The following is a 27,647-nucleotide window of genomic DNA, read 5'->3' as shown; positions in this document are numbered from 1 at the left end:
TGGTAGAAAGAAAGTCACTGATTAATGTTACGGATGCACCAGAGGCTGTTGCCACTTGCCCAGCTGCATTAGAAAGCAGCTTCCTCCCAGTGGCAAAGAGGCTTTTCTCCTGGTCAGCTATGTCCAGGTGTGTCTGCGAGAATGTGTGGAGTCGGTGTGAATGAAAATCTACTGCCTTCCTGTTTGGCCCTACATTTCTTCTTTATGATCATGCCTACTTTTGATTAGTGGCAATTCCTCTAGGGATGTGGTAGTTCACAAGTATTCCTAATTTCCTATGCTGTTACAGCTCAGCACGTTTGTCTGTGTTTCATCAACATTTCAGTGGGAATGTAAGGTTGAATAAATTAGTTGCTAGTAGTTTATTGTCATCTTAAACAAGAACCTTTCAGAGCCAGTAGACTTTTCTTTCTGCTTTTATAGAGCATGAACTATGTATATAAGGGACAGGGATATTAAGAAATAGATGAGATGTGGCCTGGAATTTTTGCTAATAGCTTACTAATATATTTTCTAAAGATGTCTTCTGAAATTAATGAGTGCCGAAAAATTGAGACCCTTGAAAATATGGATCTGGATTTTGATGATGACGTCACAGAACTTGAAACTTTTGGAGTAACCACCACCAACCCATCAAAGTCACCAAGTCCAGAAAGCACTTCCACAGTACCCAACATGACAGATACTCCCACAGCCCCCAGCGTAGCAACCACACCTGTGGCACCAACTGCACCAGACATTTCTGCTCATTCTAGGAGCTTATCTCAGTTTCTGATGGAACAGTTGCAAAAGGAAAAACAGCTGGTGACTGGTATGGACAGTGGCCCTGAGGAGAATAAAAATAAACCTGATCAGACATTTGTACCATGTGATGAAAAGGTATCAGATAATTCTGACAAGTCTTTGATACAAGATGGTGACTTGAAAACATCTGATGCCATACAGTTAGAAAGTTCTACAGAAAATGAAACCTCAAATAAAAATGATATGGCTAATGATAGGACAAGTGCCGATGAAAGACTAAATGTTCTGGAGAACACAGACAATTCGAAGGAAAAAACTGTTACATCAGAAGCAGCAAAAACTGAAGATACAATTCTTTGCAATAGTGATACAGATGAAGACTGTTTAATCATTGATACAGAGTGTCCAAAGAATAGTAATGAAATGACAGCTGATGTAGGTTCTAATTTAAGTTGTAAACCAGCTAGCCCAAATGCTCCCTCAGGGCAGGCTTCTGTAGGAAACCAGACTAATACTACTTGTAGTCCCGAAGAGTCATGTGTTTTAAAAAAACCTATCAAACGAGTATATAAAAAATTTGACCCAGTCGGGGAAATTTTAAAAATGCAGGATGAACTCTTAAAGCCAATTTCCAGAAAAATACCTGAATTGCCTTTAATGAATTTAGAAAACTCTAAACAACCTCCTGTTTCCGAACAACCCTCTGTTCCTTCAGATGCCTCCAGTTGGCCCAAAACTGTGTGGCCTTCTGTGTTTCAGAAGCCAAAAGGACGTAAGTAAATATTTACAAAGAACTTTATATTAACTGTTTTGTCTGTTCCTTGTCCTTTGATTATTCTCCCTCACTTTCCCTTTGTTGTAACCTGATTTATAATCTTGATATAGTCATTGATACTTCATTTTTTAATGTACTGATCAGTATTTTAACTTCCAAACCGTCTTTCTAAATATGTACCCAAATTTGTATGGATTTTTGTAATCTGTGTTCATCCAACACGTACAGTGGCTACCAAGCTATAGGTAATGTAGTTTGCCAAACTGATGAAGGAAAAACGCATCAAAAAAATCATAAATGTTTACTAGTCCAAAATTTATTCTTGGTGTTAGACTGTAATTTTGTACTTTTTCTTTCTTTTTTTTTAATTTTTATTTTTTTAATTTTGTACTTTTTCATTTTGTGAAAGAGATATAAAGCTGTACCTCAGCTCTGCCTAGATTAGGAATAATATTATTTTTTAAAACTCTTCTCACTTCATATGTTGTCTCACTAGTTTATACTTTATCTAGGGTTAGGTAAGGTAAGTAGTTAAGAGAAGGAGAACCTTAAAGCTTTGATTGCAGCTCTTGCTGCAGTTCCATTAAAAGTAAACAGAAATGGTAATAATGTGATGGATGGTCACCTCAGAGGAAATAGAATGTTAAAATTGATAGTTTAAAAATAGATAATTGAATTGTTGTATCTTGGATTATGATGGATAAAGGGTTAATGTATTTTAAAATAAAAATGAGAAATATAATTATTTTTGAAGGATTGCCATATGAACTTCAGGACTATGTTGAAGATACATCAGAATATGTAGCTCCTCAGGAAGGAAATTATGTTTACAAGTTATTTAGCCTGCAAGACCTGTTGTTACTTGTGCGATGCAGTGTCCAGAGGATAGAGACCAGACCGCGTTCTAAAAAACGGAAGAAAATCAGAAGAGTAAGTTGTTATTTGGGGAATTAGGATGTGGTAGCGTAAGTAGATAATCAGCAAATATTTAACATGCCGTTGTTTTCAAGTGTAATTTTAAATCGTTGATCACTCTTATGGTAGTGTTTTCAGGTTGAATTTTTTTTAAAGTGTTTAGTTGAATGTAATAGCCATGAATACTAATAAAGTACTTGCATGAACTATATAAAAATGACACCATCATAGATTTGACCTAGACTGGCACATACCATATTTTGCCATGTATAATGTGCACTTTTTTGTCCAAATTTCTAAGTGAAAAAATAAGGATATGCGTTATACATGGGTGGTACTAATTTTGTATCTATATAAATGTTTTTAATTATTTCATTTATGCTTATGAGTTAAAAATGTAAATCTAGAAATAAATAATGATATCCGTATGCAAAATAATACTCTGGAATATGATCATCGGTTTCGATGAACTTGCAACAACGAGGAGTTCTTGGCCTTCTATGATGCATAAATATCGTAAATTTGTTACAGGTACATAAAAATTTCTCATACCTTGTGTCCTTGTGTTTTGTAATTTGTTACATAAAATTTCTTGTACCTTAATATATTAAAGAGTAAATGCTACAATTCCTTTATAATACAAAAAAACAAGTACCTAAATGTAAACAAATAAAAATTTTAATTAAAATATTGAAACGAAAGATTTTTTTCCCCATGAAAGTTTGGTCCAAAAATGTGGGTGCTCATTATACATGGGAGTGCATTATACGTGGCAAAATACGGTATGTTCCTGCTTTCTCTGTGAATTTGGATTTCCATTATGACATATTAACCGGTTTTTCTCTTATTTTGGTTATCTTCTTGACTCATTTTAGAAGTCCAAATTGTAAGAGGTAAGCTTTCCCACACATTTGAAAGGTCTTCCCAGGATTGTTAGAAGAACAAATGTCTTCCTTTGTTTTTCACCTGTTCTTTCTTTTGGGGGTTGATATAAATATTTTCCTGTTAAAAAAGTTTTTGCTACAATTTGAGTAATTGGCTCTTTAAACAGTTTTCCATATTTGATATTTGAAATTATCTTTCATATTTGTTATTTTGTGTGTGTGACCACCAAATTCTGGAAAATAAAGAACTTTATTTTTTTATTATATTTTATGTTATAATTGCTTATGTAAGAAATAGTGAACTCTTTAATTTTTTAAGAGAATTTTTTCTATTGTGTATATTTGTCGTAGTACACTTTTTTAAAGAAAAGTTTTGATGTCTGTCTTTTGCTGTCCTACCATTCAATAAGAATACTCAGTGACCACTTTATAATGTCAGTATGTTTTGAGTTAAGGATCAGGTTAATCAAGAATTGTGATTCTCCCCCCTCACCCAAAAAAAAAAAAGTTGTGATGTTCCAGCATTGGTCCTTGTGGATCAAGTCCCTTACTGCTGTTTTATCATACTGAGGAATAACTGGAAGAAGCAAAAGAAGTGCCAGCCTTTTCAAGTTGCTAATACTGTGTTTCCCCGAAAATAAGACCGGGTGTTATATTAAATTTTGCTCCAAAAGACGCATTAGGGCTTATGTTCAGGGGATGTCATCCTGAAAAATCATACTAGGGCTTATTTTCTGGCTAGGTCTTATTTTCGGGGGAACATGGTGACAGCATTGTTACAAGTCTATCATGAAAAACTTGAAGGTTAAGTCTTTAAGATCTAGGATGTATAGTTTGTCTACCAGAATCCAATGGACTTGGTGGGTCTTTTGCTTGATGATACTTTTATCCTTTGTGAAATTTAAGGAAGGATGTGAATAAATTATTAAATTCCCAGTTCTCATAATTTGGTTTTCATTACTGGTTCAGACTTGAAATTTTAGAAACCAAATGGTTTTGAATTAAATATGTGGGGGAGTTTTTTTTTAATAAGAGAAAGTCAAGGAATAACAAAATACTATGTTGATATCAGTCTCCTACTAGATAAATACTAATATTCTCTGTATTAAAAGATTTTACTTTGCTAATTTTTTTGCATCTCATCCGTATTGAACTGTGATCAATGTAATGGCTGTAACATGAACATCTTAGACACAGGTAGTGTCAGTGCAATGGATAATATTTTCAAGGTGTTTTTTTTCTTTAATTCTTACTTGCTGTCTCTGATTTATTTGGGTACTAACCTTATTTCTTTTACTTTCTACTCTGTGAACCCATACCACTTTGTATTGATCTGCGAGCTTACAACACTTAGGGATTATTGATTGGCACTGTCTCTTAAGTAAGAATAACCTAGAGATATTAATATTTTGGATACTGATTCAATTTCTGAATTCCTGTTAAGGACATTGTCACTCACTTGACTAAAGTGAAATTTGAAAATATCGAGACAAAAACCTTATAGGAGAGAATTCATTCTTCATCAAAATATATTAAAACAATCGTGCCCCAAAGAATATCTGAATAGCCTTATATTTCTGATTGTGTCAAACCCAAAGTAAAATTTAAAAGTTTTCAGTGAATGCTTATCATATTGCATCCATCATTATACGTAATAGTTTAGTGCACATCGTTTAAATCCGTTAGTAGAATGTATTCCTTTTGGGATCATGTTCTGTTTTTCTCTGTTTCTCCCAAATGTTTTATACCATAGAAACTCAATAAATAGGTATTGAATAAATGAGAAAAATTGAGGGGTTAGGAAAGAGGAGCATGTAGTTAAGAAAGGGAACTTTAGGGAAGTTGAGGCACTACTTTGAGAAATTTTTAAGTGGTACCATTTAAACTCTAAGTTAGAATGCATCCTCATTAATACTCCCTACTTAAAAACCAATTTGTTTAGGTAAAGGTTTAAAATACTTAAAAGTCTTATCAACCTCCGATGTCTAAGCCTCATCTCTCCTTTATTTATTTATTTTTTTGGTTCTTCGGTTTTCTTTTATTGTAGTTGAGATTTTAGTTTCCAATATCATTTATCCTTCCTCATGAAAACTGCTTAATACAAGCTGCGCATCAGGGGAGAACTTCAAACAGCAGCCAGTCTCAAATGATGGAATGAAATAGAGGGCTCATTTGGATCACAAAATGAGGCTGGAACGTAACAAAATCCACACCAAGTAACTTTGAATGATTTGATATTATCTGTTATTTTCTGTCTCAGATTTCCTAAGAGATGTATTCTAAAATGATATAAAAATTTAGATCCAGTCATTTTGAAATTTACTTTGGCATTCTGGGGCCAGAAAAAGTATCCTGAAAGTGCTTGAATATTAGGAAAGAATAGAATGTACCCAATGGGATCAAATGACAGGTTACTAGCTATGAAATATCTATGTATGTAAAAGTTTAAAAGGTTTATTTGAAAAATTGGAAGACAGAGAACCAAGAAAAGCTTTCACTTAAGGGAGAATCAAGGGACAAAGGAAATAATAGTCTAATTGTTATAGTTTGAAAACTTTGTACTTAAAATTTCACTTTAATTTTGGAATACTAAGATAAAATATTCAGACTTTTCTTACCCAAGGCTTCCTGGAGATGGCAGTAGAATACATATAGAAATTAAAAACCAGATTCAGGACTCAGTTTTATAGATATGGCAGTATTATCAAAGAAAATCCCCCGAAGTATTTTATTTTCTGAAATAGTAATACTTTCTAATTTTCAGAACACTAGAATTAACTATTAGCTATTCATGATTCAAAAAGGGGATCTTCATCAAGTATGCTTTTCCCAACCCTGCTATAAACTGGCAGTGTGTTAAGAATTTGAGCAAATTTCTTAACCCTCTGGGCCTTCATTTCTTTATCTCTAAATTCTATCTGTAATTATAAGCAACTGTAAATGCAGATTACCAATTGCTGAAGAATTATTATACAATAAAATGCTTTTAGCAATAAAATTATCCTAATAATACATCTTTTTTTTTTTTTTAATTATTCGAAAAAGCACTGTGGGGGCCTTAACTGCTCTCAAGTTTGGCCCCTGGAACAACTTGTTAAAAATGCAAAACCCTAGTCTTCACCTCAGATTCTACATTTTAATACGAGCACCAGGCTATTCCTATGCACATTGAGATTTAAGAAACACTGCTTTAGAGTTTTACGACATTCAAAGGTAATCATATGAACTAAACTTATTTTTAACAGAAATTTTACTGGATTTAAATTGTTCTTACCACTACCATTGCGCCAAGCCCATTAAATTTGTCACTTTGTGAAAATCATGAATTCTGAAACATTTATGAAATATTTTCAAGTATATAAATAGTGACAGTTAGTATAATTTCAAAAGTACTAACTAGCCATGTCACTCTAAGTTCCATAAATCAGGTGTTTCTCCTTCTGCAGCTGGAAATGAAGACATTGCTGTTAAGAGCAGAATTTTCTTTGACAGAACGTGAGATAACATGAGCACAGTGACCACGACTAACATTATTTCACAAGCATTTACTTCCTTTCATATCCTCCTTTAAGTCAGTAATGGGTACAGTCATTTTACTTAATCTATTTAGTGTCCTGACCAATAAACTCTCAAGTGGATAATTTGCCAGGTACTTAGTGTCTGGAATAAAGCCTTTGTATTAATGAAGATAATGACGTTCATAGTTGTTAATGTAGGTATTAATGCTCATGCATTCATAGAATGAAAACAAGCTGCTCAGAGTATTGAGCCTTAGATAAAGTAATTAAGGCTTGAAAGGGGCAAAAAATGTGTACCTTTTTTATCCTCTTGAAAATTATTAGTATGTATCTATTAGTCATTGCTTCCAGAATCTAGCTTTGAACCCTTGGGCAGTTGGGTATCATAGGCTGTGTTCCAGGGCTCCTGCTGTTGGTCATATGGGGGTGGGGGAGGGGGGTTGCTGATTGGGGAGGGGGCTCAGGAGCTCTTACTCATCTACCTTCTGCCCCCCTCTACCAAGAGTTCTTTCTGTCTGTCTTTCTGTCAGAATCCTACTGTATTTAAAAGGATGAAATAAGATTACCTGAAAGCATTTTGAAAGTGACAAACTACAGTCAAATGTATTTGCTGTTAATAGTAAATTAATGGAACTTTGAAAAAGAAAACCTTGCATTACAGCAATTTCCGGTTTATGTTCTACCGAAAGTGGAGTATCAAGCTTGCTATGGAGCTGAAGCTCTGACTGAAAGTGAACTTTGTCGCTTATGGACTGAAAGTTTACTGCATTCCAACTGCTCATTTTATGTTGGTAAGTTATATAATACATACTTTTTAATTCTGTTATAAATGTGTCCGTTCTGTGCTTTGTTTTCAGTTTTCTGATTGTGTTAGCTTTCCTTTCTATTATTAAAACACCATTCTGACTGCAGTTAAATGATGGGATGGGACTAGTGATATGAAATGTTTTAATTTCCGTCTTATTCCCTGTCTGTTTCATTGTACATGAATGTCAACATAATCATTTTATTTTTACAATAATTCACTTAACAGTGTAATTAAAAATATAGATGTGTTTTCTAACGACCTTCTTTTAAAAATACTATTTAATTGGTTTAAGCATGTACTTTGAAATTTTCTTAAAATTGTAATGACTGTTTTTAAAATCTCAAATATTGATGAAATGGTTTTTTCACTTTGTCTTTATTTTGTTGTCTTTTGGGGAGATAGTCAGGGATTTAATTTGTGTTGATTGGGTTCATGTACAGTTAACAGATTTCACATGAAGAATTACTTGCTAATCATTATTGATAGTGATTAATATCAATACCATGCTTCTCACTCCATCCCAGCATCTCATGCTGCCCCTCCATTAAGTCATTTTCGTCCTTTGGTCACTCAGTGCATTGTTTTTTTGGGTTTGTTTGTGTGTGTTTTTTCCTACTCTTAAGACTTGTTACTTTCTATTTTATTGTTCTGTTTTATACCGATCTTCCCATTAGACAATAAGCAGTTTAAGGTCAGAATCTGATGAAACTTTGTATTCTCATAGTGCTTAGCATAATTCTTGATATATAATAATTGTTATGAGTGTGTTTTTCTTGCTTAATCAAAAAAAAGTTATTCACTTGAAAATTTGTTTCGTGTTTTAGTTAAGCAGTATTTGGTCTTCATATTCTATGAGAGTAGTAATAAGATAATTGATTTATTCTCTCTGCTTACCCAAAAAAGAAGTGGCTAAATGCATTGTTTGGTGGTACTTAGCCGCCTCTTCCCCCTTCTTATTAGACACTGCTGGAAGTTTACTGTAGTAGTTTTGTGCCAGCAACCACGATTTCAGTGTTCCTCCAAAAGACCTCTTGCCGTGAAATACACCAGCAGTCTTCATGTAAGCACTTGAACGCAAGTGCCAGCCACATCCATTTTAGGAAAGAACCAAACAAAAACTTATACTTGAAATCCTTTTTCAAGTACTGAGAGAGAATAGAGATTTATGACTAAAACGTGTAAAGTTTTTTTTTAAGTGCAGTTTAACAAAACAGCCATCACGTATGTGGCTTCCTTCATCTAAATTCTTAAAAGCCCTAAGTAATCATTGCCCTATGTGCTGTTTATCCTCAGCAAATCCTACCCACTTGTAAGCCATTCATTTTAATGTAACTCGGATGGTGTATTTGGTTTCTTTGACAACTGTTTGGTGAGAAACTTACGTTGTATTGTGTTTTCTTTGGGGATTTTTGTTTTTTTATATGGGGGTGAATATGTTTTGAAATGCTATTTTAAAAGCATTTATAGGTTTTGAGGGTTTTTTTTTAATGTTGTTATATTACTCTTTTAATCTAAGAAAAATGTTGCAGCAGAAAGGGAATTGTAGGAAAAAGGGCTCCTAAGTAAGTTTTTATTACAGTTACTTTCTGGAAACAGGATAAAAACAGAAAGCAACAGTCAATTTATCATTTTAGTGTCTGGAATGACGGAATATAATTAAAATAAGTTATATATCAGATGTGACTGTAAGGTAATATGTGAATCATTACTTAGTCTCTTTAATTTATAGTTATACTTGACACAACGTAGCCTTAGTGGTTTGGTTTGAAGGGAGCGTGCCCGTGTCCAGATGGTCAAGACTTAAAGGAGATGTGTGTGAAGTACTTAGACATCTCACTTCAGAAGTATTTATTATTGCCCTTTGACATCCAACTAACAAGCTAATTAGAAATATTTTTTACCTATGTGATACTTTGCTAGCTATGTTGTAGTATACACTTAAAAGCACTACTGTGTTTGTTTTCAAATAGTGTTTTTTATCCTCTCTGTAACATCAGCCTTCTTCCCTGTACTACTCCCCTCCTCCCAGGCTCTGAAGGTATAGCTCATAGGATATTGTTGGGTATGTAGTTTTTCTCTTCTCCTTTTGGTTCATTATGTACCTACCACTCACAACCAAATTATATATTATATGATACATGTGAAATGCTCCATAATCATCCTTTAAAAAGTACAAATGTATGTGAGTATGTGTGTGTATAAAATACTAAAGCAATATTTCTAAGTCTCACTTATGAAGTATGAAGGCTGCGGGTCAAGCACTATGTATCCATTCTTGTTAATCCTCACTGTTCCGTAAAATAGATGAAGTTTGTCTTTGTTTTACAGAGGAGGAAACTGAGGCTTAGAGAGTTTATTGCTCAAGATTACATTGTGGGAAATTCAGAATTCGTATTCATAGCTTTTTTCTGATTCCACAGCCTGTACTTTTTTCACTATAATGAAATAGTGGGAAACATACTGAATGTGGGAGTCAGAAGATATATATATATGAGTACTTTATAGCTTATAGATCTTTTACTTTGGGTAAATCATTTAAGCTCCCTAGGCTTAGCTTTTTCATCTATATATAATGGATATACTAATATTTTTTCAGATGCTATATATACAAATCCTTTTTGTACTGTGTAACATATTGCCCCAAAAGTAGACTTCTCCTTGATGAAAGTAGATATTACAAGACACTGAAGTAACACTTTGTGTATTTTTGTACTGAGAAAAAGCCAGTTATTATCCTAAAATGTCGATGAAAAGATGGAAGATCATTTTTATGATACAAGAGTAAGAAAGCATTTCTTAACCAACAATTAAAAGCAAATTAAAACAGAAAGACCGATAACTTCTCTATACTTAAACATAATTTTTAAAAATGTCTACATAGTACTCCTGTTATAAGATACCGTCAGTTGTAAAATATACTGTTAACGTTTTTCTCTACCATTTTTAACTTTTTAAGTATAATACACATTCATAAAAGAGAAAACTATATCAATACACAGTTCAAGGAATTATAACAAAACCAGCACCTTTGTAACTAGCACTCACATCAAAAAGTTGAAAACTACACCAGTGCCCTAGAAGACCCCTCACGACACTTCCCAATCATAGCCTTCTTCTTCTTCTCCAATGGTAACTGCCATCCTGCTTCTAATGTAATAGTTTTGTTTTGCCTACTCTATACAAATGGAATCATAAAGTAAGAGTCTTTTGTTTATGCCTTCTTTGACAACATAGTTTTTTAAAAAATTTACCCATGTTACATATAACAGTAGTTTACGAGTATTCTTATTGTTTTGGCATATTCTTTTGTAAGAATATAACACAATTTATTTGTCCATTAACTTTGGGAACCTGTTTGAGTTGTTTCCTTTTTAACGCAACTAAAGAACATTCTTATAAATGTCTGTTAGTACAGCATACACATAATTGCTGTTGGGCATATACCGAGGAGTGGAATTACTGGGTCATAGGTTAAGCATACTTCATCTTCAATAGCTAATTCTTAAAAGTTTTTCCAAGTGGTTGTACCAATTTACCTGTAAGAGAGAATCCTCCCTTGCCTCTTCTACCTTCTGGTATTTGGCAGCAATCCTTTGTGTCCGTGGCTTGTAGATTCATCACACACATCCCTGCCTCTGTCATCATGTGCCATCTTCTTCCTGTGTGTCTCTTTCCTCTTCTTATAAGGACACCAGTCATATTGGATTAAGGGCCCACCCTCCTGCAGTAGGACCTCATCTTGATTAATTACATCAGCAACGATCCTATTTCCAAGGAAGGTCACGTTCTGAGGTGCTGGGGCTTAGGGCTCCAGCATATCTTTTGGGGGGACACAATTCATTCCACAACATGTTGTTTCTCTCTTCTTTTATATTCCATATTGTTTTATTGTATGCCAGGCTAGTCTTTCTCAAGGGCCAGATATTGTATATGAAAAATTATAGAGATAATACGAGAGCTAAAACGTTATCTTCCTCTAGACAGGATTACTTTTGTTTTCGTTTGACAGGCGGCCAGCCACACTAGCAATGCTGATTCACTTTAATCCAGTTTCTGGGATTTAGATGACTTGAAGCTTGACTTTGGATGCTAGAGAGGCCAGTCTGTTTCCCTCTTTGCTGCTCAGGTGTTGCCATTCAGGGTCTATGTGGATTTGAGTTAACGTAGCCATGCTAACTCTGCCAGTCATCGGAAAGGCCTGCTTGCAAGGCTGGCCCTTGGCTGGGTCTGGGAACTGGCTTGTAAGCAGTCCCTACACAGGTATAAGCCTTGCTCTAGCTGAAGGATAGCTTACTGTGCCTGCACTATTTGTACAAACCATGTGGCTTATTCTGAACATCGACTTTTCTTCTGAGAGTCTGGAATTGTATGTGCTAGGCGGAGGGTGCCTATATGACGAGTCCCCAATAAAAACCTTGAGTGCTGAGGATCTAATGAGCTTCTCTGGTGTACGAGAGAAGCTGGAGGAAGTAAGTGCATCTTGTGTGACTCCGGGGGAAAGGACTCATATTATTTTTAATTGTAAAAAATATGTAACATAAAATTTACCATTTTAACCATTTTAGTGTACAGTTCAGCATACATTGTTTAGTGTGCAATTCAGTGGTATTACCTACATTCACAGTACTGTGCAGCCATCTCCACTATTCATTTCCAGAACTTTTTCATCATCCCAAATAGAAACTCAGGAGAGGACTCTTGAGCCTGATTTCTTCTGGACGTCACCCCATTCACCTTTTCTTTTTGCTGATTTTCCTTTTGCTTTGTATCCTTTTGCCATAGTAAATCTTATCCATGAGTACAGCTGTATGCTGAGTCCTGTGATTCCTTTTAGAGAATCACCAAACCTGGGGACCCCTGACACAGGGTCCCAATGTAGAGCTTAAAGTTTTATCTCATTGATGGACCTTGAACTCCAGCTTTTGTTCCTCTAATCTTGAGAGACTGTTGAAAGTTCTAGTCCATTTCTTAGCCTCTCCATTACTTGTTCCAGATTAATAGACACTCCTAAGAGAAAAGCAACTCCAAATGCCAGGCTCATAATCCCTGGGTTTCTTTCTTCCTCTGATTGTTGGCTCCTGTACCCACACAAATATTACGTATATTCCCAATCCTTTTTCCTGGTTACCACTAATAAATTATGTAATTTAATTACTTGTGATATTTATTGCACATTTTTGTGTCTTTTGTCTTTTGTTTATTGATATATCCCAAGCACCCAGAATAGTATGTGGCACATGGAGGTACTCAATAAATATTTTTAGAATAGATGAATTTGGCTTTGATAATTGGTTGGCGGAACAGTAAAAGTCAAGGAGAAGGGAAATGGTAGAAAAATAAACCATTGATTTATATACTTTATTCTTTTTACTGTCCCTAGATGTATGTAAGATAAACCATTGGGATTTAGGAAGAAAGTAGAATGCATTTCTTTTTTCTCTAAAAAACTTTAAACATTTCTTATGTTAAGTATGTGGATTGACAGCTGGTACTGTCTTGGATGTTGTCATAGAGTTTTGTCACATATTATATGGAAAGTGTCCTCGTCTCCACGTTTCAGACTTCAGGGAGATAGTTGTATGCCCAACCCATTCCATAGGAGAGGCCACTCCCAGAGTTGGACCTCCTCGGGGAGGTTAAGCATGATTTTGTTGCCAAAACTGAAAGATGTGGTTTATTTAAAACAAAAACAACTCATATCTGTATACTTTAAAGACTTGGAATTAGCTTAGGAAAAAAGAATCTCTTTTAACATCTCCCAAAGAGCCTTAAGGAGAGGAGGACTGCAGCCCCTATCTTAAGGTTGTAAGATTAACATCAGGGAAGATGGACATTCACTAGTACAATTTCAGCAAAAACCTGTGTGTAATTGTTGTGTGGTATTAAAAACAATGTGTCATGCATTAGTAAGCCCAGCAATGAGTCACTTGTCCCATTTGGGTCTATGTGTCTTTGTGGGTATCTTTTTATTAGCTCTGACAGTCATTAAAATTGATAGCAAAATGAACTGAACTTTGAATCCATTCTTCACATAGTTACATTCACACAGTATCAAACCATGATTTTTCAAAACACCAAAGCATATTTAATTATATATTGCACGTTATTTCATTATTTTAAAATGTTGGGTCTGTTTTAATTGCTATTAATGAACAGTTTTTAGTGTGTGTAGACCACTACTGTAAGCAAAAGAGAAAAGTAAAGCTCAGAACGATTAAGAACTTGCTCATAGATACACAGAGTTTATCAGTAGCAGAACCAGAATTCAGTCATAGTTTTAAGTGTTAATAACCTTGCCATAAAACTAAACAGGATTAGGGAAGGATGGGCTGGGGGTGTCAGATGTAGCAAAAGTGAAGTATTGTGTGTGTGACAGTATTAGTGTAACTTAAGACAAATGATTTATTGTGTCTCTTAGAAACTAGAATCTTAATCAGGAAATTTTCAGGTGCCCATATTCTCTTTCCTGTGCACTCCTGCACCATTTAGTCCTGTCTCAGTTGTAGTCTGAATTTACCTCTCTCAACCATTGATTGCTATTCATTCAAATTAAAGGAACTCTTGGAGATATTTCATGGTATTGAAAGCCCAAAGAACACAAATGTTGGAAGTTGATCCTAACTTAGAAACGAGTATGACAATTCACCATGTCAGAAAAGATGCTAGCTTCCTATCATAAATTTTACATGACAAGCTCTGTTCAAAGTACCCTTGATGTTTTGTATAAAGAAATAAAACACTTTAGTTTTTAATTTTTTAAATTACAGTGTGCTAAATAACCATTAGGTTTGCTATTTTTATTTCCCTATATATGTATAATTGATAGAGAATTTATAACATTTTGACAAAATTGTGAAGGTAATGGAATAATCATAACTTTACCTTTTGATTATTAAAATTGCTTGCACAGTTTTGGCTTTATATGACTGTTTTTATCTTCCTGTACTGCTTTTATGTATGGGTATATGAATGAATGCATTTATGAAGCCTTTGTTTGTATTATATAAAAACTTTATTTGTACCTGGTAAAGTAGTGCTTCCCAATGTTGACACATACACAAACAGTATTTGGATAGCACACTGTCGATATGCAGGAGATTGCCCATGGCCGAAGGTCAAGGAAACTCTTACCATCCCATGCCTTGCTTTAGCTGAGGAGATAAATTCCTCAAGCCCACATATCATTCAAGGCCCACAGGTTAAAATGCTCCAGTGTGGAGAGAATTATAAACTCCTTTGGCCCTCATAGTGCTTAGTATGGTAACCTCTGTGTAGTTATTTTTGATGGATCATATTTGACGTATACTATAATACATACTTTTCATGGAGGTTTCTTCAAAAGGATGAGAACTGTTAGTCTCCTCAGTGGCATATGTAGTGAATGCCTAAAAATGTTCTATTGTACTTAATATTCCATTTCTACAGGTATTAAACCATTAAAATATGTCTGTTATTAGTAACATCACTCTAATGAGTGTCAGAAATGCAAAGGTGAAACTAAAACTTAGCATAGGAAATTACAAGTAGACGTGAGGAAAATGGATTTGTTGTCTTAGGAGAAAAGCATCTGGTAAAAATATTTCTAATTCTTTTTTTGAGCACAAAGCAAATGAAAGGGGGCTACATATTAAATTATGTCTATTTATTGTTGCCCCAATGATTGACATAAGCTTTCCGGATAGTTTTGATAACTAAATATTGGAAGTTAAAAAAAATTAAAACGGTATTATTTTCAGCATTCCCGAGTGTTACCCTCTTATAATGCTAACTGACGTTTTTTAACTATAATATCATCTACGAGGTGCACAGGAGCATACATTTCACCCCTTTTCAGGGATGGTAAAGAACAGGAGAGTTACATGGACAATAATACGGTTTTTGTATTAACGATCATATAACATTTAACTCAGGGCTATCTTTTATATCACTCTTCCTTGGTACATTTCAAGGTCTCGGTGTTTTGTCTCAACCTATTTTGTTGTAGAACCTACACATTGTTTTTTAAAATAGAAGTATCTTGAGAATTTACTATTTTGTTTTTTGGGATTCTGGAATTAGGTTATGTTTGTAAGAAAGTAAAACTGAGCAGGCTGTTTTTGATCTTTTTTAACCATAAGAAATCTTACGATGTGTTTTAATTAAAAATAAGCCAAAAATTTTTTTCAGAGGTATAACTGACAAATAAGATAGTAAGATATTTAAAGTGTACATCGTGATGATTTGATACATTGTGAAAGGTGATCTCCCATCTAGTTAATTAATGTATCTATCACCTGACATATTTTTTATAAGAACATTTAAGTTCTACTCTATCAAATTTTAATTATACAATAAAATACTGTCAACTATAGTCACCATGTTATACATTAGATCCTCAGACTTCATTCACCAACCTCTCCCTATTCCTCTCTCCCCCCATCCCTGGAAACCACTTTCTCTGTTTGTATGGGTTTAACTTTTGAATTTATATAAGTGATACCATGCAGCATTTATCTTTGACTCATTTCACTTAGCATAATGCCCTCAGTTTCTATCTATGTTGTCATAAATAGCAGAATTTCCTTGTTTCACATGGCTGAATAATATTCCTCTGTGTGTGTGTGTGTGTGTGTGTGTGTGTATCTCAGTTCTTATTTATCCGTTCATATGTTGATGGGCACTTAGGTTATTTCCATATCTTGGCTATTGTGAATAATTAATTTGGGGTTTTATAATCTAATTTTATATTAAGAACCAAGTATGTCTTAGAGATGTGTAGATCATGCCTAAACTGTAAATTTAATTTTATCGATTTATTTTGATAATAGGCACATATTTCTCTAAAAATTTAATCTTCATAAAAATTCAACTTTAATAGGTATTAGAAACAACAGCACTTTAACAGTTATTATTCTTCAATTGTGGGTTTAGAGATGATTTATTTTTATAGTGTGGACATGTGTAACCTTTCTACATTCACACTTTTTAGAATTACTATATATTTCTTTTATAATCTAACTTTTATGTCACTTTAAAATACAGCTTTATTTAATAAACTTAAAACTCCTCTTTTGGAATGTAAAGTTTCTTTACAGTTATTACAATTTCATAAAAACATTTTTGAAGAGACTGGATAACTTTTTTGTTTTTTAAATACTGCAATTGTTCATTTTAAGTTTGATATTTTATTTTAGGTCACATTGATGCATTTACTTCAAAGCTTTTCCTACTAGAAGAAATTACCTCAGAAGAATTGAAAGAAAAACTTTCAGCACTCAAGTAAGAAAGTTTACTTTGTGGTAGGAATTTAAAAACTTGTTACTATGATCACTAATTTTCCTTTATCTCTAAATATTGGTTAATTTTACATCTTTTATTTTGAAGACTTTCAGTCCTTTTATACATTGAGGCTTCTCCTGACCCAATTTGTGATCCATTCATATTAATCATCTCCATCTCCAAATTAAATGCAATGCTAGTGGCACCAGTCTGCTTAAGACAAACGAGGCGAGAGCAAGAGAGTAGCTCATCATCTCCGAGGTGCACAGGAGCATACATTTCACCCCTTTTCAGGGATGGGAAAGAACAGGACAGTTACAGGCTCTTAGTGCTTAGGATTGTATACACTCATTTAGAAATCCTAACTTCTAAAAGTTTGCTATTCTACCAAGCATTACTATACATCAGATTGAAATGAATTTATTGTACTCAGAACTCTAAGTATCTAAATACAAAGGAAAATAACTTATGAACCTTATGTAATTTCTATCTCACAATTTTCTAGAAAGCACTGGTAGTAGTGTTATCTCGGAGGAAACTGGGACTCTTGAGGGACTTGCCCCAGAGGGCACAGCTGAACTAGAGTGACAAGCCTTGGTAGTTAATATATTTGATTCACCACTTAGGATGAAAAATTGTCGATTTACACTAGTTGTATAGTTCCAACTTTGAGGCTTGACATAGTTTTTGAAGGGTCCCAGATTCAAACTTGATTTCTCTGCTTGTACTTAAAAACATCTACTTCTATGGTAAGGACTGCTGCTTTGGAAGGATGATGTTTCCTTTACATATGTAAAGTTTTTCTATACATTATTCACCACCTGCCCCACCCCTCCCAGTAAAAACTTTTTAAATAAATAGTAAACGGCACAAGTTTAGGTTTTGAAGAGATAACTAAAGACATACCTTATATTTCGTTTCTCCTTAACTGTGCTGCCCCCAGTCAGTGGCTTCTCTATCAGTACACGTTTAAAGTACCTCTCAATTTCTTCGGAAGCTTATTCACCACTATCTCTAAAAGGCAAGCTCTTCTGCAGATTAGTTCTGATAAAGACTTCTGAACATTTTTAAAAGTTTGTAATTTGAATGTAAAATAGTGATCTCTTTATGACTGCTCTGACTTGAACAAGTCAAATACTTTATGATTTTGAAGAATAATCAGGAAATGGCAAAAATTAAGTAAATATAATTTAATCAAATTAGAAATTTTGGTATAATGTGTTTTACATTATCTCATCTGTTGTTTTCTTTGTTATTGAGGGCATTTCTCTATCTGAGGAGCTATAATTGTTCAGAGTAAGTTATTTTTGTTGTTTAATTTTACATGGATGTCTTCTATTTAATAGGATTTCAAGTTTATTTAATGTCCTCCAACACATTCTAAAGAAATTAAGTAGGTAAGTATTTTTTGGATAGTTTGCGTTACATCTGATTTTCTTGGATGAAAATTCATAGAAACTCTGAATATATGTTGTTAGGAATAGATACAATATAACCTGGAAGTGCAAGATTTATTATATCAAAGTTGAAATTGTGAAAATAAAGCTAAAATGATAATATTTACATTTTTCTATAAGGCATATCGTATTGGTTTCCTATTGCCACTATAACAAATTACCACAGACTTAAAGAGGCTTAAAACAACACAAATTTATTCTCTTATAGTTCTGGAGGTCAGAAATCTGAAATCATTTTCACTAGACTAAACTCGTGTCAGCAGAGCTGGTCCGCCTGGAGGCTCTGAGGGGACAATCATTTCCTTGCCTTCATTTTCAGCTTCTAGTGGCTACCTTTCTTCCTTGATTTGTGGCCCCTTCCTCCATCTTCAAAGCATACCCACTCAAATCTCTGCTAGGGTTGTCACATTGTATCCATAATCTTCTTTACAAAGCCATTAAAGGTCACTAACAGGTTCTGGAGATTAGGATGTGGACCTCCTTGGGGACCATTATTCAGCCTACCAGGGCTATATTGTTTACATTTGCAGGACAAGGAAGCAGCATAGAGCTAGTGATCAAAAGTCATTAGGTCCATGGCAAATTGTGGATTGCTCACCTGATCATTTATCAGACTATTTTATGTGAACTTTTGTGTTTCTTCTCTTATGCCCTTACCAAAATATAAACTAAAAAACAATTCAGGAGTCTACTAAAAGTCACAAATCTCAAGGTTCTAACTCTTAACTTATTATGCAACTACGCCCACATGTAAGATTCCTTATTTATAAAATGATGGTGTTGAGTTCAGCAATTTCGTAGGTACTGTCAGTTCTGAGATTCTGTGATTCTATAGCAGGATTTTAATTTTATGTGTTCTGTTCTCCATGTGAAGCACAATACTTATACATGAAATTAGCCAAATGCTTCTTGAAATTTTATTATCAATATCTTGTTTGTGTATTAGTTTTCTACTGCAGCTGTAACAATTTACCAAAAAATTAGTGTTGTAGAACAACACAAATTTATTATCTTGCAGTTGTACAAGTCTGAGGTCTAACAGGTCTCCCTAGGCTAAAATCAGGGTGTCAGCAGGGCAGCATTCTTTTCTGTAAGCCTCTGGGTATGGTCTGTTTCCTGGTCTTTTGTATATTTTAGAGGCCACCTGTGTTTCTTGGCTCATGGCCCTCTTGCTCCATCTCCAGTTTCAAAGGCAAGTTGAATCCTCCTCACATCACATCACTGATCTCTTCCAGTCACATTTCCTGAGTCTCTTCTGCCTCCCTCTTCTACATTTAAGGACTCTTCATTTTAAAATCAGCTTATTAGGAACCTTAATTTCATTTGAATTCCCTTTTACCATTTAATATGACGTATTCACAGGTTCTAGGCTTTAGGACATAGGCATTTTGGAGAGGCCATTTATTCAGCCTACCATAGTTTGTATCCATCTGTGTGCATTGTACTTTCATGGCACTTTTAAGATATTCTTCCTTGGAGTATCTCATTTTTTATGAATTCTCTCTGTAAATCAAAGCCGCCTTCATTTTTAGTAAAGTTAGTTAAGATATGTGATTTTCATTGATGATAGCTCAATCTTTAAGATGTTATTTATTTCTACTACCAAATCAGCTATCATCCATTTCCTTATATGGAAATACAAAAGTGATGATTTGGGAAACTCTCCAGAGGATAAGAACATTTTTCTGTACCTCTTTTTTCAACACCTATTGCTTTTCTGTTTAAAAAATAATTTAAAAAAATGTAACTTACCAGGTTTGTAGGTAGATCCATATTACCAAAGTATGATTAATTCTTCTTTTAATGGTGTATTTTGGGGAAAAACTGATTTCTCCTTATCACTTTTGAGCTAGAAGAGTATAAAGTCCTAAGAAAGCACAGTATATTAATCATGTCCTTTTAGCTCTTTATGTTGATGCACCGAATTCCTTAAAGCTTTCTAAGGAGAAAGGGAAAACGTAGATTTGCTGTTTGACAGAACTGATCATTGCAACAGTAGAGGTCATGATGAAGGGTATAAACTGTGGAGTCTGACTGTCTGACTTTCTATCCAAGCCTTGCACTCAGAACTTGGGGCAAATTGCTGACCATCTCTGATTTCTGTTTATCTCTAATATGGGGTTAATAATTAATATTATGCCTTGAAGGTTTGTTGTGGAGGATAATAACAAAGCGGATGTACGCAGTACAACAATAGTAATGACCATATAAAAAGTCAGGACCTATCAGCTATTATTGTTACTATTAGTCTCCTAGCACCTCATATTTCACTGTGATTGTTCAGTTGACTGTGTTTGCTGCCTTGTTTTAAACTACTCAATGTAGTGAATGTGTCGCATTTACTTTTGTATCTCTATTCACCTATTACTAGGTAAAAAGTAGATACAATGTTTGTTAAATGCATTAAAATGCTCCATATGGGAATGCTATGATGTGTGTACACTCATGAAATGCTTTTCAGTATATGCTGTCCATGGATTAGAGAATTAGGTATACTATTTGTTTCCCATTAAATTATTGAAAACTTATAAATTTGCTGATGAGAGTAAAAAGAAAATTATATATCCTGAACTTTGGAATAAGAATGTAAATTAGTTGCCTAAAAGACATAAAAATAATCTAAAGGATCTCTTCAATCTTATTTGACCATAAAAGTATTTTTAGAGGTGGTGGTACTCCATTTCCATAATTGTTTTCTATTTTTCTAGTAGTCCGTGATTAAGAAAATGCTGTTGAAATTGACACATTGAGTTGAGTTTCATTGTGTGGGTTTAGCTTGCAGGAGGGTTCCTACTTGTTGTCTCATGCAGCAGAAGATTCTTCACTCCTGATTTATAAGACTTCTGACGGAAAAGTTACTAGGACAGCATACAATTTGCATAAAACACATTGCAGCCTTCCTGGTGTACCTTCCAGTCTCTCAGTTCCCTGGGTTCCACTAGATCCCAATCTGTTATTACCATATCATATCCATCATGGAAGAATACCTTGTACTTTTCCACCTAAATCACTAGGTCCCACAGCACAACAAAAGGTAAGATCTTTTTTCAAATTAAATCTTCCATTAAGCTGTTTATTATGAATCCGTTTCACTGACTGTATAGTATTTAACTGGATGTCCATGTATGCCATGTTATTCATAACATCAATCTAAAAACTATATCCATTGGAAGGGTAGATTATGTATGCTCTGCTCAGTCCAGTCGTTGCGTCAGGGAACTTTCTATGTTTCGTAAGGTTTATAAGTCAACTAAAGAAAATTCTAACTTGCCCAGTGGGGACAAGAGTAAGGCATCAACATAATTAAATCCCTATGTTCCTACACAAGCAAAGTTACGTTGTTTGTAAGTTTTATTTATGATACTGCTTCATTTCATTAAATATTTGAGACAATTTGCAGAAGAATACATACAATAAAAATTATACTATTAAAAATTGATAAGTAGGATATGGAAAAATATAAAAACAAGTGTTAGTAATTAGGGAATGCAGAGCCTTATTAAAAGTACAATAAAATGTTAAGGACTAAATTATGTTTTGCTAAGTATTGTATAATTCAGTATTTCTTAAGTTATACTTAATGTTGCTCTCTTTGTAGAATCCTTCCCAGAAATACCAGTTGAATGGTTTTTCCTCAATCTGAAACTTCTGTAAAGCTATGGCTAGAAAAACCATGTCACTCATTCTTTATATCTATGTAAGAAATTCCAATTTGAGTTTAGTTTTAGTAAAAATTGTTCTCTATGAATCTGAATCTGAGTGTTCAGGAAACAACCCAAGTGTATTTTCCTTCCCTGGTGCCAAAAATCTTTGAGTCAAAATTGTGTCAGTTCTATAATCTCAATATGTTTGTCCCAGAGTATCCATCACTTGTGTGTCCTATGGATATTTTCTGCTCTTTTTTTCTTTCTATGTTATGTTAAATTAATCTGTAAATGTCCTCAAGCCTTTGAGAAATAGCTGGAATACCAAATACAGAAGTTTGTTTTGTTTTGTTTTGTTTAATAATTTACAGTGAATGGGATTGTTTATGTTTTTCAGTTCTCTACCCTAATGTTACTGTTTAGAAATGAGTACTCCTTCCACATTCTTAGTTAACTTTGCCCAACAAAATATATAAATGTTGTTAACTAGTGGATACAAGTGAAAGAATGAAGAAAGTTAATAATTAAGATTTTAAGCCATTTTGTCTAAAGTTTTGGTTGGCTATTTCCAATTAAGTTTAATATAAGTAGTGATTTTTATAACCTCCTAAGGCACAATTTTAATTAACTTAAAAATAATAATTGAAAACTATTTTTTAAGGATTTATGTTCTATTTAGAACAATGATTTCCTTTTGATTTAGAAAGTCTGATGACAGTTTCTCACATATAATGCATAATTCTCTGTGGAATGGCGTATTCCTTTTTAATGAAAATGAACAGTTTAATACCTTGACACTATTCTATATGTTTAGGGTTTGGCCACATAACAAACAATTCAGTTTTATGTATACTACTGAGCACTTATTGATTTGTATTTTTAATGCTTCATGCATTCAGACCAGGGACAAATATGTGGTGAGATATCTTGGGACTGGTTGTTGTATACAGCCTATTATTAGGTGCAGTAATAGACAATTACGTAACTAATGCTTGGTTTCATGTTTTTTTCAAGCCCATGGAAAGTTTTTGGTGATCTTTGACATACCTCCCTGAACTCTAGCCCTACATTTGGTGGGAATTACCCCACCTTCTGTCCTTACTCCCTTCCAGTTAGGCTGTAGGAATGGGACTTTCTAGTCCAACCAAGGCACGCACAGATAGGGATTCCAACCTTAGCAATAGGAAAAGACCAAAGCTTCAGGAAACCCCAGGAAGTAAGACCCTATATATTTCATCGTGTAGAAACTCGTGTAACAAACGTTTCTGCCTCTAATATGACTCCTTAGTCCTAGTCCACTTGAAATCAGATCTCATTTTTGTGTAGTGCCTTAGGCACTAACCCTGAGAAATACCCCAGCAGAGCCTGTGTCTGCCTCCTACTGCGTGGAGCAAAGCTTAACAGGAGATCCCACTTGCTTCCTGCGCTACTTCTGACTTCTGCTTCCAGTCCTTTGCAAAGGCTCTGTGCCTATCCCTGTTCTCCTGCAACAACTTCTGTAATAAACATTCATTACACACACACACCCTAAATATAAGTCACTATACTTTTATGGTAAGTACCAGTCTAGATAACCTAAAAATCACATTTTTCTAATCAGTATGTTACAGAAGTGCATCAGATTCAGACAGACTGGCAGACTCAAATCCCAACTCAAGTTTGTCCTTTCTAGTCATCTAATTGTAAACCAAAAAAAATGCCCCTAAAGAAACAAGATATTATGTGAGAGAAACTGAGGTCTAATTCATTCTTAGTGAGCCAGTAGCCATTTGGAGCAATGCTAATAATGTGTCTATTAGATTAGAACTATGAAAGAAAATGCTTGGAGTTAACAGTATCACCTATCACTCCCACATCTAGAATTCAATGGACAAGATGTGAAGAAACCGAAAGGGTACAAGGTGGCTAGGGAAAATAGAAGGAGACATGCACAGGTTTTGAGAAAATGATTTCAGGCTATACAGCTTTGGTCCTTCTCTGTGAGGCCGTTCTCCATTAACCCATTTTAAACTTTATGCCAAGGGGATGACAACACTTCCAGATCTCATCTTCAGCAGGATTGTAATTAGCAAGGGATTGTCTTTTAAGAATACACCTCTCTTCCCTAGATGGTATGATCTAGAAAGGGAGGGTGAGTAGCAACTTGCACTGAGAAAGGGTAGACATTGAGATAGAACCAACACCCCAACAAAGTTTCTTCCCCTCATTTCCCTTCTCTTTTCCCATCCTCTGGAGTCTTCTTCCAAAATTTCCTTCCCCTTTATTTCTTTCTTGCAAGAATCTTCTCTTTCAGCCCTTCAGTTTTTCCTTTCTAGTTGGATTCATTTATTTCCCTTTCTTTCACATTGATTCATTTTTTCTTTCCCTTTGGACTCTTCTGTTTTTCTTACTCTCTCTCAAATTTGTAATTTCTCCTCCCTCTATTAGCTCTGACTTTGTATTTCCTTTTCCTCCCTTCACATTTTTCATTTCTTCCCCTCCTCTCCTTCAGCTTCATTATTGCAAGCACATTGCTGAAGGGGCCTGTCATTCCTTCAGTTTCTAATTTAACATTTCAACCTCTTACAAATTTAACACAGAGACAGTGGTTTCCCCCTTTACTTTTCTTCACCTACCCTGATCCATCCCCTTCCATAATTGTTATTTGAGAATTTACTGTACAACATTGTCTGATGAAAGTTTGTTTAGAAGCAGCCAGGTGGCTAGGGATTTTCAAAAATATACCATAAAGAACCATTCACAAGCAAAGTAGTAAAGTACATGTGTAAATAATACAGAGTTGATGGTATATAAATATGTTGTAAATATGTCAAGCTATTCTGTTCTGTGCTTCATCTCTTAGATTAGTGGAACAAGAATGCCTGCACACAGCCGCAGGAATCCAGTTTCCATGGAAACCAAAAGCCTGCCTGCTCAGCAAGTTGAAAATGAAGGAGTGGCTCCAAGTAAAAGAAAAATAACTTAAGGACTCTACCATGGCATATGAAGAAAAACAGTTATAACAACGTTCAATTTAGAAGAATTTGAGGGGAAGCGGGCCCAAAAGATCAGTAGACAAGATGAACATTTTTCTTTTAGTGTCTTTGAGCATTCTTAGAGTGCCTTGAAAAAACATGTTGGCTATGTGAAGGAATGTTTGAACTAAAATGGAATGCTGTACTCTTAACTCTTGATGCTGGAGGAAAATCTAGATATGTTTTAATGTTATCATGGCAGGGAAATATATAGAAAATTATTTTTATAGTAGAACTTTTCCAAAAATTGTAAATAGGAAAATCATTTTCTTTTTTCAAGAACAGTATTTACCATTGTGTATTGTTAATAATTTGAGTTATGTCGCCAGTGTCTGAGATTGGCTCAAAAGGTTAAATCTTGACACTGTCAGAGATAATTTTGAGCAACCTGTAAACCTTGTGTCTGACCCAGTGTGACAGTTTTTTTATATACTATTTTCAAATGATGATTGTTGGCAGGTTAATAAAATTAATACCTTTAAACACTTGGCAAATTCTATTACAAAAAACAAAATTAAAAATAAAAAGCTTCCTGCCACTAAAAAGTCACAAGTTAACAGTTTCTTGTTGGGCTACCATTGATTTGTTAAAAACAAAACAAAACAAAACAAAAAAAACACCTTTTTGTGTTACAGGTTTGGTGACAACTGCCTCTCTCTCTTGGCACGAATCCCAGCTGAGTGTTGAAGTACGCTACTGAAAACAAAGAGATGAGCATGTTTTCTCCCAGAAAAAGCTGATTATTTCAACTGATAAGACTAATACGTGGTAAAACATAAGCTATTTTTTCTTCATCTATACTGATTAAATTTCCCAGGATTACATAAGTCAGTTTGGAAAAGGGCATGATCAGCTGATGTTAACTGTAGCCAATTTGGACTTAGGAAGGAATGGACTTAATTTTTGTATCCTTGTTCTTTAGTGTCCGCTAAAGTTTTCAGAAATAATGTGTGTCATTTGTAAAATATAAGTTTTGTAATCCAAGGCAATATTAGCTTTGTTTTAGGATTTATTCTTTGTTTTACATTAATATAAGAAATTTACATTAATATAAGAAATCTAGAAATTTCTAGATTCCTGGAAATCTTCTCAACTATTACAAGTAACAGGTGAATATTTTTATCCTCAACTACCAAGTTTTGTTTTGATGTTTTTGGTCATTTATAAAATATTTTGTAATTAATGAGGAATTATAGTAAAATTGTTTTGCATATTTTAATATATAATTTCCTCATCCCACCATTTCCTTTTTAAAACATTAAGTTTGTTTTTTTTAAGGCTTGATTTTTTTTAAACTTTGTCACATACTCCCATGTCCCAGAAATATCTTAGTTGTGAATCATTTGGCAGTGAAACCAGGGAGAGTCAGGGATTCCCTTGGAAGTTGCTCTTTTAAAAAAGCTAGACAATGATTTCGTCAGACGTCTGAATACTGGAAAGACTTGGCTTTAGTTTTTTAATATTACTTTTTACTTAGTAAAATGTGTGATCTTACAAGTGATTATTTTGAAATTATCTTAGCCATACATTTGAGTAACCCTGATAATGTATGTAAAGCTATTCTTAGTTTTCCACTTGTGCTTAACTAAGCCTTTTTTAAAACATGTATTTGATCATGTCTTGTGTTCTTTTTTCTTGATTTCTCGTACTGAGAACATGTAAGCAACAAAGACAATATGAGCAAAGGTTTTTTGTTTTTTTTAAAGAGAAGAAAACAGAAAAACGTTGGCCAGGATGTGATGGATCTGCCCACTTACACCACCATGGTGAAGGTGTAATGTTGTACATACCTCTTGGAAAACATTTTGTAAATGTTTGAGTGCATCTGTGTGCCACACAATCTAAAGTAGGTCTCCACTGTTACTCTCTGATAACGTTCTTTTTTCACATATCCTAATATTTATTTGTTTATTTGACTTACTGTCTTGAGTAGACTACACGCTCTGCAAGGGTAGGGGCATATTTGTTTTGTTCACCATTATGTAACAAACATTTTCTGTTATGTAGTTGCTTAGTAGATATAAGTTGGATATATGAATAAATGAATATGTGGTTAACAAGGGTAGATTTTTTTTTTCCCCCCCAGAAACACATTCTAGTGAAGGACACAATACTAATCTATGTGAGTAAGTGTTCTGATGAAGTAATATAAGAAAGTCATCTAACCTGGACCTAATAATTAAGGCAGGTTTTCTAAGACAAAGCTTGAGCTGAGTCTTTTAGAAATGAGGAGAAGTTATAAGGGAAGAATGAAAGAACTTCCACACAGAAAGAAAGCATATGCAAAGGTGAAGGATGGCCAGATTGTAAGCTATGGCCTAGGGAGATAAGAGAAAAAGCTATACCACAAGGACAAGCCTGCCATGGTATGACATTTGAATTTTGTCCTGTGCAGTGTGAGAACAGGTAGTGAATTTTAATAAAAATAAGTAATACCAGTTATGTGCTTGAGAAAGCTCTTGTTGGCATTCGTCTAAAGAATGGAACTGGGAAAGACTGTAAGGAAGGAAAAAAGTTGGAAAGCTGTGTTGTAGTAATTGAAAATGGTAAAGGCCTTAAATTAAAGCCGTAAGGGATGGGCTCAAGTGATAACAGAAAAAAACAACTCAGTGATACTGCTGGTAGGGAGA

The 27,647-nt window shown here is 34.3% G+C and overlaps 1 protein-coding gene across 8 annotated transcripts in view; it reads left to right on the top strand.

Annotated features, from left to right (window-relative positions):
• Positions 1-27,315, top strand: part of ICE2 (interactor of little elongation complex ELL subunit 2) — a 52,851-nt gene extending 25,536 nt beyond the window's left edge. For 5 of the 8 annotated variants that reach the window (XM_019748677.3, XM_019748678.3, XM_019748675.3 and 2 more), the window contains 7 exons: positions 520-1,516; positions 2,274-2,449; positions 7,498-7,627; positions 16,818-16,902; positions 18,249-18,299; positions 21,135-21,393; positions 24,846-25,562. In XM_019748677.3, the coding sequence (XP_019604236.3) occupies positions 520-1,516; positions 2,274-2,449; positions 7,498-7,627; positions 16,818-16,902; positions 18,249-18,299; positions 21,135-21,393; positions 24,846-24,968 (1,821 nt within the window). In that variant the 3' untranslated portion in view covers positions 24,969-25,562. Of the gene's footprint in view, positions 1-519; positions 1,517-2,273; positions 2,450-7,497; positions 7,628-16,817; positions 16,903-18,248; positions 18,300-21,134; positions 21,394-24,845 lie in introns of all 8 variants that reach the window. The other 3 variants (XM_074327648.2, XM_074327650.2, XM_019748679.3) reach the window with 3 other exon arrangements.
• The last annotated feature ends 332 nt before the right edge of the window (positions 27,316-27,647 follow it).

This window comes from Rhinolophus sinicus, chromosome 3, assembly GCF_057876585.1.
Source record: "Rhinolophus sinicus isolate RSI-liver-muscle chromosome 3, RSI-T2T, whole genome shotgun sequence".
In the NCBI taxonomy this organism is placed as follows: domain Eukaryota; kingdom Metazoa; phylum Chordata; class Mammalia; order Chiroptera; family Rhinolophidae; genus Rhinolophus; species Rhinolophus sinicus.
The sequence above is the reverse complement of the archived record's forward strand: the minus strand, read 5'-3'. Positions and strand labels throughout refer to the sequence as shown.